Source organism: Cebus imitator, unplaced genomic scaffold, assembly GCF_001604975.1.
Source record: "Cebus imitator isolate Cc_AM_T3 unplaced genomic scaffold, Cebus_imitator-1.0 Scaffold415, whole genome shotgun sequence".
Taxonomy (NCBI): domain Eukaryota; kingdom Metazoa; phylum Chordata; class Mammalia; order Primates; family Cebidae; genus Cebus; species Cebus imitator.
The window spans coordinates 1,897,458-1,911,045 of NW_016107730.1; the positions used below are offsets into that span (position 1 = coordinate 1,897,458).

Sequence of the window (13,588 nt, forward strand, 5' to 3'; positions counted from 1 at the left end):
AGCTGCTAGTGATCAGCCATCTTGGATCTCTCTCCAGAATGGATAGCTTTAAGACTACAAAAGTGGTATAGGATATTGGATTGAAGTTGATGTGATTTTTCAAATATATTCACGTTCCCATGTTGATTGACATATTTGGTAAGACCAAAAGTACTAAATCCTTCCTCTGGGAAGATGAAGAGCTTTGGGGTGTGAATATTCAGCAATGAAACCCAGTGCATGGATTCCTGCAGACTGAAAGATGGCAACATGAATAGAGAGAAGAAGGTGGGCTGAAGAAGTCATCCATGGCATGACATAGAAACCAACTGCGGGGAAAAAGGTGTTTCAGTGACAACAGGGAAGATTTTCCAGACATTTTTTCTGATCAAAGACGTTTCTCTTCTTTTTAAAACGAGGGTGAGGAGGGTGCTAAGAAGAAGGCATTTTGTAGCTGTAGTTGGTGGTTTGCAGATTACCCTCCAGCGTTTCCAGCATTTTCAAGGCAACCAGAAAAACAAAAACAAAAACAAAAACAAAAATCCAACAGCAACTAACCTGAAACATGGCAAGGCAGGTGATGAAATCTCCATACTTTGAAGACTTAGGTAATTAGCTAACACATCCAACAGACTGAGTTAGTGGCAGAGCCAGAAATCAAGGCCAGTCCCGTCTGGCTCCCTGAACCGTGATCTTTCCATTGTGTCATGTGCCTCCTGCATGAACCAGGTCAGGACGTGGGCTGGTGTAGAACACTGGACCTGGTTGGTGATGCGGAGCCAGGACAAGCCCAGAGGAAAAGCAGAAAGGGCCAAGAAAGTCCCGAATGAATTCCCCTTGGAAGGGATTAATGTCACATTAACACCATTTTATGGGGATGTTTTTTATTATCACTTCTGGCTGTTGTGTTTTTATTTTTACAGAATTCATATGCTGTTGATGCTTTAGGGTGGGTTTGATCCTTCTTGAGGAAATACTTGGCAGTTTTAAAAGTTTCCAAAATGAAAAGACTGTGTTTGGGTGTATTGATAAGTAGAGGTAAGTACTCACACCAGTGTGGCCGAGCTGCTGATTACAGTCACTCGGGTGGGAGGAGCAGCCCCTGGATGGGGCCTGGGCAACCTGCCCACCAGCCAGCCTGCTGCCCTGCCCCCGCCTCCCCAAAGTCAGGGGGTCTAAAAGGTAGTTAAGATGAGGGGTTTGGAGGTCAGACAAAGCTAGGTTTGAATTTTGCTTCTACCCCTTATCATTTGCATAATTTGGGGAACATGATTTAAACTCTGTGAGTTAGTTTTGCCACTTCTTCTGCTTTTATCTTTTCTGTTTTTAAAAACTCTTGAGAAGAACCAATTTGGGGAGATTCTAAGCTTCCTAAAAAGGCCAATGAAGTTTTACATTTTAATCTTAGCTTCATTTTAAACCTGGTTTCTGCTTTATTTATCACTTTTTTTTGGTTTTGCCACTTCTAACATAGTGATGGCAGTTATACTTACTAAAGTTATTGTGAGGATTCAATGAAAAGTGCAGTCAAGGGCTTGGTCTAGTAACTATGCAATAAATGAAAGCCATTTCTATTGTTATTAGCGACAGTACTAGTAAATAAGTTTCAGGAATGCTAAATGGGAAGGTTTTAAAAAGCGGTGGAGGCACTTAAGTGTCCTTGGGTTCCATGAACTAATTTTCCATTTCCCATCTTGACACCCTCTCCCCAAACTGGGTCAGAGCTTCATTTCTGATTGTCTGAATGGTGCAAAGCTGCATTCTTGGAGGAAGAGCAGGGCCACTCTGGCTTGGCAGAGGCCTCCTGATGAAAGGGTAGTGACAGGAAGGGCCTGCTTCAGTGAGGCTGGGGAGCAACCTGTAAAAGAGACAGCTCATCCCAGAGCGGGAGCAGTCTCAGCGAAGCCAAATGCAGCGCAGAAAACTCCCGACTCGATAGACACCTTTTAAAAGTTGGAACAACATCTCCCAGGCTCCTGAAGCCTGCTAATCAGATGTTTGCATGCAAATGAGTAAAAACAATAACAAGGAAAATGCTGTATGTCATACCAACACCCCTAGTGAAGGACTATAAAAGCCCCTATGTATCGGATGTCTTTCAAATGCAGGTATACTGAGCTTGCAACTTCCCAGCAAGGTCCACTCCAGCACCATGGGAGATAGCAGCGGTCCTGGAAACACCACGGCCCTTCCAGCTGTGCCCACCATCTCCACATGCCCAATTAGAGGCAGCTTTCGACATGCTATCTGTTTGCCTAGTTCCTGCCACAGCAGGACGTGGCAACTGGCCACATGCCAAGAAAGCTGTCAGCCATCCAACGGTGCCCCATGTGGCTGTGATCCTGCTTCGTGTCAACCTACCTGCCTTCCAGGAACGTCGTGTGTGGGTTTTGTTTGCCAACCTGTGTGCTTCTGCGCAGCCTGCCATCAGTCCGGCACTGGTCAGTCTCCTTGTCTGGTTAGCTCATGTCAACCACCCTGCTCGGAATCTACGTGTTGTCAGGAAGAGTGCTGTGATGCCAGTCCCTGCCCGCAAAACTCCTGCCGGGAAGCTGGCTGCACGTCTGGGTCATGTCAGGCAGCTTGTGGCCAATCAGTCGGCTGTGATGCTGGACCCTGCCAACCATCCCGCTCTGAAGTGACCTCCTGTGCTGAAACTTCTTGCCTACCAACCATCTGTGCAGCTAGCCCATGCCAACCAACCTGCTGCCAAGGAAGTTCCTGTCAACCTGTCAGTGGTGAAGGCCAGCCCTGTAAATCAACTTATTATCAACCCATCTGCTATATTTTCAAGCCTTGCCAACCAGTCCTCTGCATGCCTGTTCCCTGCCAGCCATCAACTTGTGTGTTTGGTTCTTGCAATACGACTTGCTGCGTGCCTTCCCTTTGCCAGCCACTTCACTGCCAATCGGCTCCTTCCATATGCTTCATGTACCAGTCAGTGGCTAACTGTCAGGCCCCTTGTTCTGCAAGGAACTGTGGCAAACCAGCTTCCTGTGACACTGTGATTTCTGGCCAACCAACTTGTGATGGACCCACTTCCTACAATCAGAGTGGCTGCAAATCAGCTTGCTGTGTGACAGGTTTAGGTGCATCACCCAGTGGTGGCTCCAATTGCTTGCTGACTTCATGCCAACCCAGCTGTGAGTCCAGCTTCTGCAAGGGAACACTTTGTTAATGGAGTACTTCTCACACCTCCTCTGAGGGTCTGCAGCTGTTTATAAATGCATAGCCATCCCTGGGTGCCTGCATCCCACTGAGTACAAATGCTACGTGTTTTCTAACTTTACCCTGAGTCCACCTCCACATTCTCCCCAGTGCTGACCAGGGAACTTGTTCAGGCACGAAGAGATCCTTCTTAACCAAGAATAACCTTTCAGCAACCATGGACTACCACACTGCTGCTTGCGTTACCTGATGATGTCAATTCATTTCACTTTGGCAAACCCTCTCTTGTTTCTCTTTCTTGATGCTGCCTGGTCTTTCAGAAGACTCCTTTGCTGCCAGCTGCTAATAAAAATGTAACTGGTTAAGTGGAATGAATAAGACTTTTGGAGTGCTTTCATTCCTGCACACACCCCTAGGGTAGATTTCCTTCAGGTCACATTTGAACACAATGAGCTTGAGTCATCTAAGTCAGTGGGTCTGCAGTGGTCTACAAGGGTAGCTGCTATCTAAGATTATAGATTCTCCAGCTGGAAGAGAGTAAGGGCAAACAGTTCACTGGCTTCCGAAATTTTCACCACCAAGAGTTCTTTGGAGCTGAGTGGGCTCAGTCTCCCCATAATAAGTAGACAGAAAGCCAACAACAAAAATGGTTTTGGAAAGCCACAGACAAAAACAGGCATGAAGTGTCGGCCATGGAGAATTGCTTAGGGTTAATTTACTTAAGATTCATTTTTATGATCAATTTACCTAGTGGCCAATTTAAATAAAATTAAAAACTTTTTTAGAATTGTTTTTTTGTCAGTTTGCTGCGTTTTTGACTCTAAGAGACAGTTTTAAAAACGGTTAATTGAAGGGAACTTAAATGGGTGGCTGATTTTCTTTTGGGGAAAACTTGGAGGAAGATTTACAGGGTGTTCTTGTAACAACGGTACAGGGTCTTTCCTCCAGGGGATTCAGCCACTCCTATAATCAAGGAGCTCTGTGTCTGTGGAATAATTTAGATCTAAAATTGAATGAAAGGTCATGATCCTCTACTGTGACAGCTCAGGTCACAGTGTTTGGCTACCAGGCCCTAAGTTTGTTAGGTAGACCAAGTTATGCCCTAATAGGCCACCTATATATTTTGTCTCTGGGGACGCTATGATCAATAAGCCACTGCCAAAAACCCCTGCAGGCCAAGGCACTTTCCTGCTGTCCTTCCCAGTAGATGTGCCCACCTCATCTTTTAAGGTGGGTAAGAACTGCTACCTGTTTTCTGCTGAAATTCGACTCTAGTTATAAATATTGTGGGAACAGTTGTGGTTGTGGTTTATTTTAAGGAGAACAAGCATAGTCTTTCAAGGCCACTCCAGCCGAGGGAATCACAGGATGTTCAATAAGAGCAGGCCAATCTTCTCAAGACAGTACAGGGACAATTTACTTGTTTCCACTGTGAAGGAGGTTCAAAGTGACTCCCACACAATCAAATGTTGTGTTTGATTTTCCAGAAATCTTGGTCCTGTGGTTATAAGAAATAAATGATTCTCTTAGGGTTGTTGTGGAAACTCTAGATGGTGACTTGAGCTGAGGGTTAAATGACCTGAGCCCAAGATTGCTTTCCACTAGCAGTCAAAAGCACGCAAAACTACATGCCACCTGAGTCCTTAGAGTGATCGTTACAGCCATCATGTTCAAGGGGCCATTTGACTCCCAGGACACTTGACTTGATTGGCACTTCATCACAATTAATCACAAGTGATAGCTTGATGAATTGTGATGGTATATGGATTATATTCATCTCATTTTCCACTGGAAAGAATCTTAGCACTGTGCTCAAGCCCAAGGGTATGACAAAATCAATCTCCAAATCTCACCTTCACGGAAGATCTTTTTCCTGATATCATTCCCACTACCAATTTTTATCAGTCAGAGTCTAATCAGAAGGGAGGCAAATCCATATATTAATTTGTACAGGGATGGTTAATATAAAGAATTATTAACAATGACAGGGGATTGAGATAAAGGGGTACTGGCTGGTGAGAGGGAAAGAGAAACTAAACAATATAGGAATAGTAGATATTAAAATCTGTTACTACTCCTAGATCTGAGATAGAAAGGTAACTCCCCACCCCTACCCCCAGGCTGAAATCAAGACTGTGTTGGAGAGAACACAGCTTTCGCTCACTGGATGGTGGGGAGTTTTCCCGAGATGGTACACTGGTGGACTTGCTGGAAATTTGCTCTGTGGAAAGCCTTGTGCATTGTAAGAGCTGGTCGCTACTGAATCCACATGTGCTGTTTGTGCCTGGTGAAGGATACGGAAGCCAGGGAGAGAACGCTTCTTTACTCCAGTGTCTTTCCAGCCCTTTCTATTGACAAAGCTTAACATTGTGTCAGCTGGCCAAGGATAAACATTCATAGGATCCCTCTGTTTTATCATAGAGCAGGCAATGAAGGGTATACTTGTGAGCAGCAAAAATGTAGTAGCTAGAAAACAGATCTTTATAGCTCACATTTTTCTGTCACTGATGTATACTTTGGAGCTGTAGAGAGATTATTAATGGTTGTATCCTCAGTTTTAGAATCACAAGGGTCATAGTCATGAAAGAAGGTTTGGGGGCAAAAAAGAGTGGAATGGCCATAAGAACAAAACAAAATCTAACACCTGAACACGGAAAGGTCTAGATGGAGAATTTCTATCAGCAGTTGAATTGACTAATGCCAGCATTGGTAATCCTGCTTCTTGAATCCCTAGGTATAGGTGGACTTATCATTTCAACGGTTCAATTAGTTAGATCTGTTCTGGTCTTCTGATGGGTATTTTTCTCTTATTTTTAAGTATGTATGGGTATTGCCTTCAGTACCTTTTTTTGTTTTTTGTTTTTTGAGATGGACTCTTGCTTTGTCACCAGGCTGGAGTGCAGTGGCACGATCTAGGCACACTGCAACTTCTGCCTACTGGTTCAAGCAATTCTCTGGCCTCAGCCTCCCAGTAACTGGGATTACAGGTGTGCACCACCACATCCAGCTAATTTCTGTATTTTCAGTAGAGACGGAGTTTCACCATGTTGGCCAGGATTGTCTTGATCTCTTGACCTCGTGATCCGCCTGCCTTGGCTTCCCAAAGTGTTGGTATTACAGGTATGAGCCACCGCGCCAGGCTCCTTCAGTACCTTTTCTACTCACACACATGCACAAACACATACATGCATACACATACACTTCACATACACAGACACACATGCACACAAACACACACACAGACACACACCATATTTCAACTTAGTTGTGTGGCGGTACTTAAGATTGATTTGTTTGCCCCATAATTTACAATTGCCTATAAAACATGCCTGGGTAAAGAACACTAAAAGACTGATTTTAGCATTTTGGTCTTCAGCACCGACTTGGCACAGCTGATATCACCCTCTTCTTCCCCCCTGCCCTTTGAATGACTCCTGTCCCACTTTAAATGATTAGGCTTCCATCACTGTGTCTTTAGGATCAGTGCTCTGACTTTCTCTCAGACTGGGCCTTCTCCCCAACCCAAGGAGGGACCTTAGGATCTGCTCATGAACTTACTCAATGCTCGCTGGCTGAGTATGCCTTGTTCCAGTCTTCTCAATCAATGTGGTCTGTGGTTCTCAGTAGTTAAACAGGTCTTGCCAATATGTGTGGAACATTCTAAAAAAAACTTTATCGATGAAATTAACCAAAAGAGCCCCGGAATAATGAGACATCAAGGCCCACACTGTGTGTGCATAGGCTGAGTGGAAGGGAGGGGCATGATGTCAGGTGTGGAGGGTGGGCTCTGTGTAGCGATAATTTCCTCAAAAACTCCCCATCCTCGATATCTGGTCACCCTTAATAGCTGATCAGATCCCTTATCCTCCGCCATTCTCCAAGTGATGTTTCATACCCTGGCCTGTCATCAGCAAGAATACGGTTAGATCAGTTTAGCCAAAATGTCTCCATTGCTGATGCTTCCTCTTAGCAATTTTCCATCCACTGACCCCCACCCTGCTCCTTGGCTGTCAATTCTCACTTGCTTATGCTATATTAGGAGATGAGTCCAATCTCTCTCTGCCAGTGCAAGACCCTGTTATGGTGGTTCCTTTGCCTACTGCAGTGTTCCTGAGTAAGTCTCCCTTCCCATGCTTTCACAAGTGTCACTGAATAATTATTTTTAACAAGACTATGATGAATTTTTAAGAGCCAAATCCTTGTTTCCCTGATAACATATTATTTCATCAGAAAAATAAACATAAGTAGTCCATTTTAAATGTATCTCAAACCATCAGAAAAGGACTTAACCTTACTGAACTGAGCTACCAGGAAAAAGGAGGGAAGAAAAGTGGATAGGATAGGTCACTCAGTGCAAGCGTTGTCTGGCTGCCACCAATGAGCTAGCTGTACCTGTCTTAGGACAGAGCTATACAAAGGAAGTTAATATTTACCAGTTAAAAGCAAAGTAAAAGAGGAAAGCAGCAATTCAGCCCTAAACAGAATTAAAAGTCAATCATTAGAAATATAGAAAACCCTAGCAATACCATTATAAACAACAACAATAACAATAAATCTTCTATTGTATAATGACACATTGTGCAATAACTAAGAGATAGATTATTTAAAGTCTTCTTGGATGTTGTAAGTTATTTTCAGGACCAAAAAGTAAAAAAACAAAAAACAAAAAACTCCTCTTGCAATTCAAGTTCTGGTATATATTTTGCAAATGCTGGAATGCTCTACGCTTCCTGAAGAGGGGGCTATCCTTATTTTGATCAGTTTAGATTGAATGAAAATTGTCTCTGATGCTGATATAAATCCAGTCTCCCAAATCTTAGGTTCCCCACAATTCTTCAGACATCACCAATAAGAGTCAATGTTTTCACTTGGACATATCTGAGAAGTAGTTTGTCCAAGATTGGGAAACTAGAACTCATCTAAAGAAATTAAATTTTCTTCTATGCTGTTTACATCTAGGCAACAGATCGTGAAGGGAGTATAGAACTTGTGGTAACTAATGGAGATTATGACTCTCAGGTGAACTCTATTATAGTATTAACTGTATCTTATTCCATTGGCTTTTATTTTATATCTCTCTTTCCCTTCTTTCTTCCTGACTTCCTTTCCTCTTTCCCTCCTTCCACTCTGCTATGCTTTTCATACAGACAACAGTTATATTGAATCAGAGGCCCAGTTTATTCCAGTGTGACCTTACTTAACTAGTTACATTCTCAATGACCCTATTTGGTGATGAATTTCTGGGGAAACAAATCAATCCAAATATTGGAGTATCTCAGAGTGTGTCCATGCCCAGTGATAACCACAAATGAGTAACAGCAACCACAGTGGACAATGGTATAGTAACCAGAGGCCCAGACACTCCTCTCCTTCTTCTTCCTCTCTTCCTCTCCCTCATTCTCCTAGAATTTCTGGCTGTCCATCACAGTTAAGAAGCAAAGATTAAATCTGAGTGGAGCAAACGGCAGGTCATAGAGAACGTTTTTCATTATCCCGCCGATATATCTTGGATTTTACTGTGCTTGGGCCATTTTCTACCTGCTAGAATCTGCATCTCTGTGCATAAGGGCTCTTATATTGCAGCTGGAGAAAGTCATGTCACCGGTGCATGCCACACAGAGGAGTATCACTCAACCAATGATTCCTGAGAGCTTATTTACAAAGACTCTAGCTCCCTTATTCCTGAAGTTGGAAAATGCTGATATATGTAATTTTTAAAATCATTTCTGAGAGTTTTCCTTTTGGTTTAAGCTTTAGTTGGTCACTGCGATACCTACTGGCTCAATAGTGTACCCTTTTCTGTATCACTTCCCTGATCCCTACTGGTGTGATCTACACTTCCCAGTAAACTACTTTCACTAGAATGTTCTTCTCAGTGCCTGTTCTGGGAGAAACCACACTATGACATTACATTATCTCTCTCAGCCTCAATTTCCTCATCTCTGAAATGGTAACATTAATATCTACTGTGCACATTTCTTTGAGAATAAAGATGAATGAACATAAAACATTTAGTAACTATCTATCAAATGGTAGGCAACCCAGAACATGTGGCTCTTTTTTTGTTCTGAAAACTTTAAAAATGATTTTAATATTGAAGATAAGAATATTATAATAACTAACTAGATCAACTAAATTCTTTCTTTGCTAGTTTTATTGAGATATAATTAACAAATAAAATTTGTGTATATTTAAGAATGTTTTGATACATATATTCATTGTGAAATAATCACATATTTATTAACTCACATGGTTACCATTTCCTTTTTATTTTTGTGGTGTGAACATTTAAGATCAACTTTTTCAGCAAATTTCAGGTATACAGTAAAGTATTTTATCCACGTTAATATACACCAGATCTGCAGAACTTATTCATCATATATAACTGATGTTGGCCAAAGAGAATGTGATAGTTCTTTGTCTCCTTTACCCCATCACCCAATGACTATTACAGTCAGTGGTTTTTCTCTTTTTCTGGAATTTTCAGAGCATTCCAGATATACACTCTCAAAAGATGGCATCTGTATTTTATAAGGAATAACTTGAGTTTATTTTGCTATGTCGATATGTATTCAAGAGAAGAAGAAGGAGGCCAATATGTAGTCAGGAGAAGAAGAAGAGGAAGAGGAAGAAGAGGATGAAGAGGAAGAAGAAGAGGAGGAAGAAGAAGTAGAGGAAGAAGGAGAAGAAGAAGAGGAGGAGGAGGAGGGGGAGGAGAAGCAGGAGGAGAAGGAGCAGGAGGAGAGGAGGAGGGGAGGAGGAGGGAGAGGAGGGGTGAGGAGGAGGAGAGGAAGAAGAAGAAGAAGAAGAAGAAGGAGAAGGAGAAGGAGAAGGAGAAGGAGAAGGAGAAGGAGGAGGGAAATGTTATCAGCAAATACAGGAGGTTATTCCTCTATTGATGAGTAAAATTAAGTGCATGTCTTGCTAATGCTGAGTCCCAATGTAATTTTTACTTTATTGAGTTAAATGTAAGTGCCCTTGGACAGAAAGAGAGGACGACACCTTGCATCTGAGTCTGTCCATTATTAGCTAAATAACATCACGCATTAAAATTTTCTCAGCTGGAAAGTAAAGGTAATAAAACATGACTGTCTGTTTTGATAATCAAATTAGGTAACATATATGGTACACAATATGTGTGTTAACCCCCTATCAGGAATGCTGTAAAATAAATTAAAAAACCCCACAATGTAAGATAAAGAATGGCTTTGAGTTTATTAAGATATATATAGGCAAAAATCCCTGTTTCTAGGGAGATAACCAAAAGAAATCATGAAAAGAAGAAGTATACAAGAGCCATGAGGAGGACATTGAAAATGTAAAAGACTGTGAAGATTATTGATCACTTACAAAAACTAAGTTTCTTAGAGAAAGAGAATGAAGCTTTTGATTTTAGAGTCAAGCTGAGACCACGACTCCAAATTGAAAATACATGAAGCTAGCTCATGGTCCAAAAAGTGTAAAGAAAGAGAGAATCAGGCTGAAGTAATCTGCCCTCAATCAAGCTCACTCAGAAAATTTTAAACATGCAGAGAAGTCATAAAAATTAGAGTGAACATGCTGGTTGTCAGCAAAGTTTGAAAGGAAATTTGTCCTCCAAGTGGAGGACAGAAGGTTGCCAGAACATTGTCTTGTGAGGATGATGGTCCTTTTGGGAACTGATCAGCAGCAGCAAGGCTGGCAGCAGCTGGTCACACAGGTGGGCTGGCAGCAGGTGGTCCTGCAGCAGGTGGTCTCACAGCAGGCTGGGCGGCAGCAGGGCTGGCAGCAACTGGATCCACAGCTCTGGTTTAGGCAACCAGGCAGGTAGACACACGTGGGGTGGTAGCAGGTTCTCCTGCAGTACACAGGTGCACAGGAGCTGGGCTGGCCACAGCTGGACCCACAGCTGGTTTGGCCAAAGCAGCTGGACCCACAGCAGGTGGGCCGGCAGCAGGGTGTGCTGCAGCAGGAAGGCTGGCAGCAGCTGGTCACACAGGTAGGCTGGCAGCAGGTGGTCACACAGGTGGGCTGGCAGCAGGTGGTCACACAGGTGGGCTGGCAGCAGGTGGTCACACAGGAGGGCTTGCAGCAGGGTGTGCTGCAGCAGGAAGGCTGGTAGTAGCTAGTCACACAGGTGGGCTGGCGGCAGGTGGTCCTGCAGCAGGTGTTTTGACAGCAAGTTGGGCGGCAGCAAGGCTGGTAGCAGCTGGACACACAGCAGGAGGGCTGGCAGCAGGGTGTGCTGCTGCAGCTGGTCACACAGGTGGGCTTCCAGCAAGTGGTCCTGCAGCAGGTGGTCCTGCAGCACGTAGGCTGGCAGCAAGGGGAGGAGCAGTGGGTCATGGTGTCAGGGGTGGACGGTGGGCTCCTATTCAGAGGTGAGTTTCCCAGAGTCTGGTGACTCCTTCCCATCTGGGCATTTTATACATCTGGCCTCCGAAGTTCCCACCAATCAGCAGGACTTTTCCTTGTTGTTGTTTACATTGTTTTCCACAGTCCTTTTGGGATTGTCAAAGGGAAAGTTGTTTTTGAAATCTTATGAATCTTCTGAAAGCAAGGGTTTAATCTGTTTCTTAATTGTGAATTACTCACAGAAACTTTGTTTCAGATAAAAGGAAGCCCGTGCCATCATCAGCATGGTTCCTGCTCTGACCATCTTCTGGTCATGTGATAGTTCCTGGTGACTGAGGAGGCTCAAGTTCTCTCTACCAACCTCCTTCCTTGGCTGTATGTAGATTGGGAAGTGTCTGCGGGGAAAAGTGTGATGCTCACATTTTTACAGTGACCAAAGGAACCCATGTCTGTGCCCAAAACTGCTCAGCCACCAAAGTCTGATTCAAGTCTAACAGGCATCTCCCTGTAGAACACACACCACCTGTGTCTTTCAGTTCCACCAAAATCACTTGGGAAGAGGGTGTTTGGCACCGTGTGTTCTATGTGGCAGAGAAGAATTGAAGCAGGTGGGAACAAGGAGAAGTCCACTGGGATTCAGATAGCATCAAGCACTCTTTGCCCTGGGGTGACCATTCATCCTGATTTGCCTGGGAGTGAGGGGCTTACCAGGAATAGAATGTAGGACTTTCTATGACATAACTGCTTTAGATTCAGACCAACCAGCATGAGCAGTGGCTCAGCCCTAAGCCTGGTTACCAGCACAGTCAGTGCCATTTCTTCTGTATTTCCTGTAATGAAGGAATTAGGTGAGTTGAGATGACACCTGATTCATCTTGGAGTTCCAACATATTTAAACAGTTTTTAGGTACACAATTCATTTAGGAAGAATGCAAATTATGAATTTCCAACTTGAGATAACCTCGTAAATACATCTGTGATTCCATTACCAGGTTACGAAACAGAAATTAATCCCATTGCCTTTAGATTATATTCTCTGACTCATTACCCAAAACAGATAATCCCTCTATCAAGTTGTAACACTGTAGTTCAATTTGGCTTTTTCTTTTTTACTTCTGTGTGAATTAAAATGAGAATATTTTCTTCTCCATTTCTCTCACATAATCAAAAGTAATAGTTATTGCCTTGTCATTTTACACTCTTCATGTCAACAGAGCAGAAGGTAAAAAACAGAGTTCCTGTTTGGTTAGGAGTAATTATCCTGAAGTCGGAGAGTGTAGGGGAATCTATCTGTAGCTCAGGAGATTTACTGAATATATTAATTTACTAGCACTGCCATGATAAACTGCTACAAACCAAGTGGCTTAAATTTATTTTCTCCTAGTTCTGAAGGCCAGCAGTCTGAATTTCAGGTGTGGACAGGTTGTTTCTTCCTGAAGACTGTAAGGAAAGTATCTGTTCCTGGTCTCCCTCCTTGACTTGTAGATGTGTGTCTTCTCCATGTGTCTGTTATGTTAGCTTCCTTCTAGAGCACACTGCCTCTGAACTTCCCCATTCTATACAAGCATCAGTCATATTGAATCAGAGGCCTGTTTCCAATATGACCTGATCTTAACTAGTTACATTTTCAATGACTCTATTTGAGTATGAATTTGTGGAGACACAAGTCAACCCATAACACTGAATAATCTCATAGTGTGTCCATGCCCAGTGATAACCACCAATGAGTGAAAACAGCAATCACAGTGGACAATGGTACAGTAACTAGCAGCTCAGACCTTTCAGACAGGAAGGTCTGGTTTACTCCTTCAGGAAAGTACATAGTGCTACAAAAGTGCTGGACAGTGGTGAAAGAAGCATAGAAGTTGTGGTAATTTGTGGAGATGATGAGTCTCAGGTGCACCTTATTATAGTAGCCGTAACTGTTCCTTGTTCCATTCGCCTTCATTTTATACATCTCTCCCCCTCTTTTCTTTTCTTAGCTTCTTAGTTTCTCCTTCCTCCCTTTCTTCCTTTCTCCTTTCCTTCCTTTTCTTTCTTTCTTTCTTTCTTTCTTTCTTTCTTTCTTTCTTTCTTTCTTTCTTTCTTTCTTTCTTTCTTTCTTTCT

At 43.0% G+C, this 13,588-nt stretch overlaps 2 protein-coding genes across 2 annotated transcripts; one reads left to right on the forward strand and one right to left on the reverse strand.

Annotated features, from left to right (window-relative positions):
- The first annotated feature begins 2,093 nt into the window (after window positions 1–2,093).
- KRTAP29-1 (keratin associated like protein 29-1) lies at window positions 2,094–3,444 on the forward strand. Its single transcript, XM_017509325.2, has one exon. It carries the CDS (start codon window positions 2,132–2,134, stop codon window positions 3,155–3,157), a length of 1,026 nt encoding a protein of 341 aa, XP_017364814.1. The 5' UTR covers window positions 2,094–2,131; the 3' UTR covers window positions 3,158–3,444.
- Window positions 3,445–10,338: 6,894 nt separating this feature from the next.
- On the reverse strand, window positions 10,339–12,017 carry LOC108289779 (keratin-associated protein 9-2). The gene is made up of 2 exons (XM_017509323.2): window positions 11,285–12,017; window positions 10,339–11,146 (listed from the first exon to the last, which is right to left on the reverse strand). The coding sequence occupies exons 1-2, from the start codon at window positions 11,539–11,541 to the stop codon at window positions 10,810–10,812; spliced, it is 594 nt and encodes a 197-aa protein (XP_017364812.2). The 5' UTR covers window positions 11,542–12,017; the 3' UTR covers window positions 10,339–10,809.
- Between the last annotated feature and the right edge of the window lie 1,571 nt (window positions 12,018–13,588).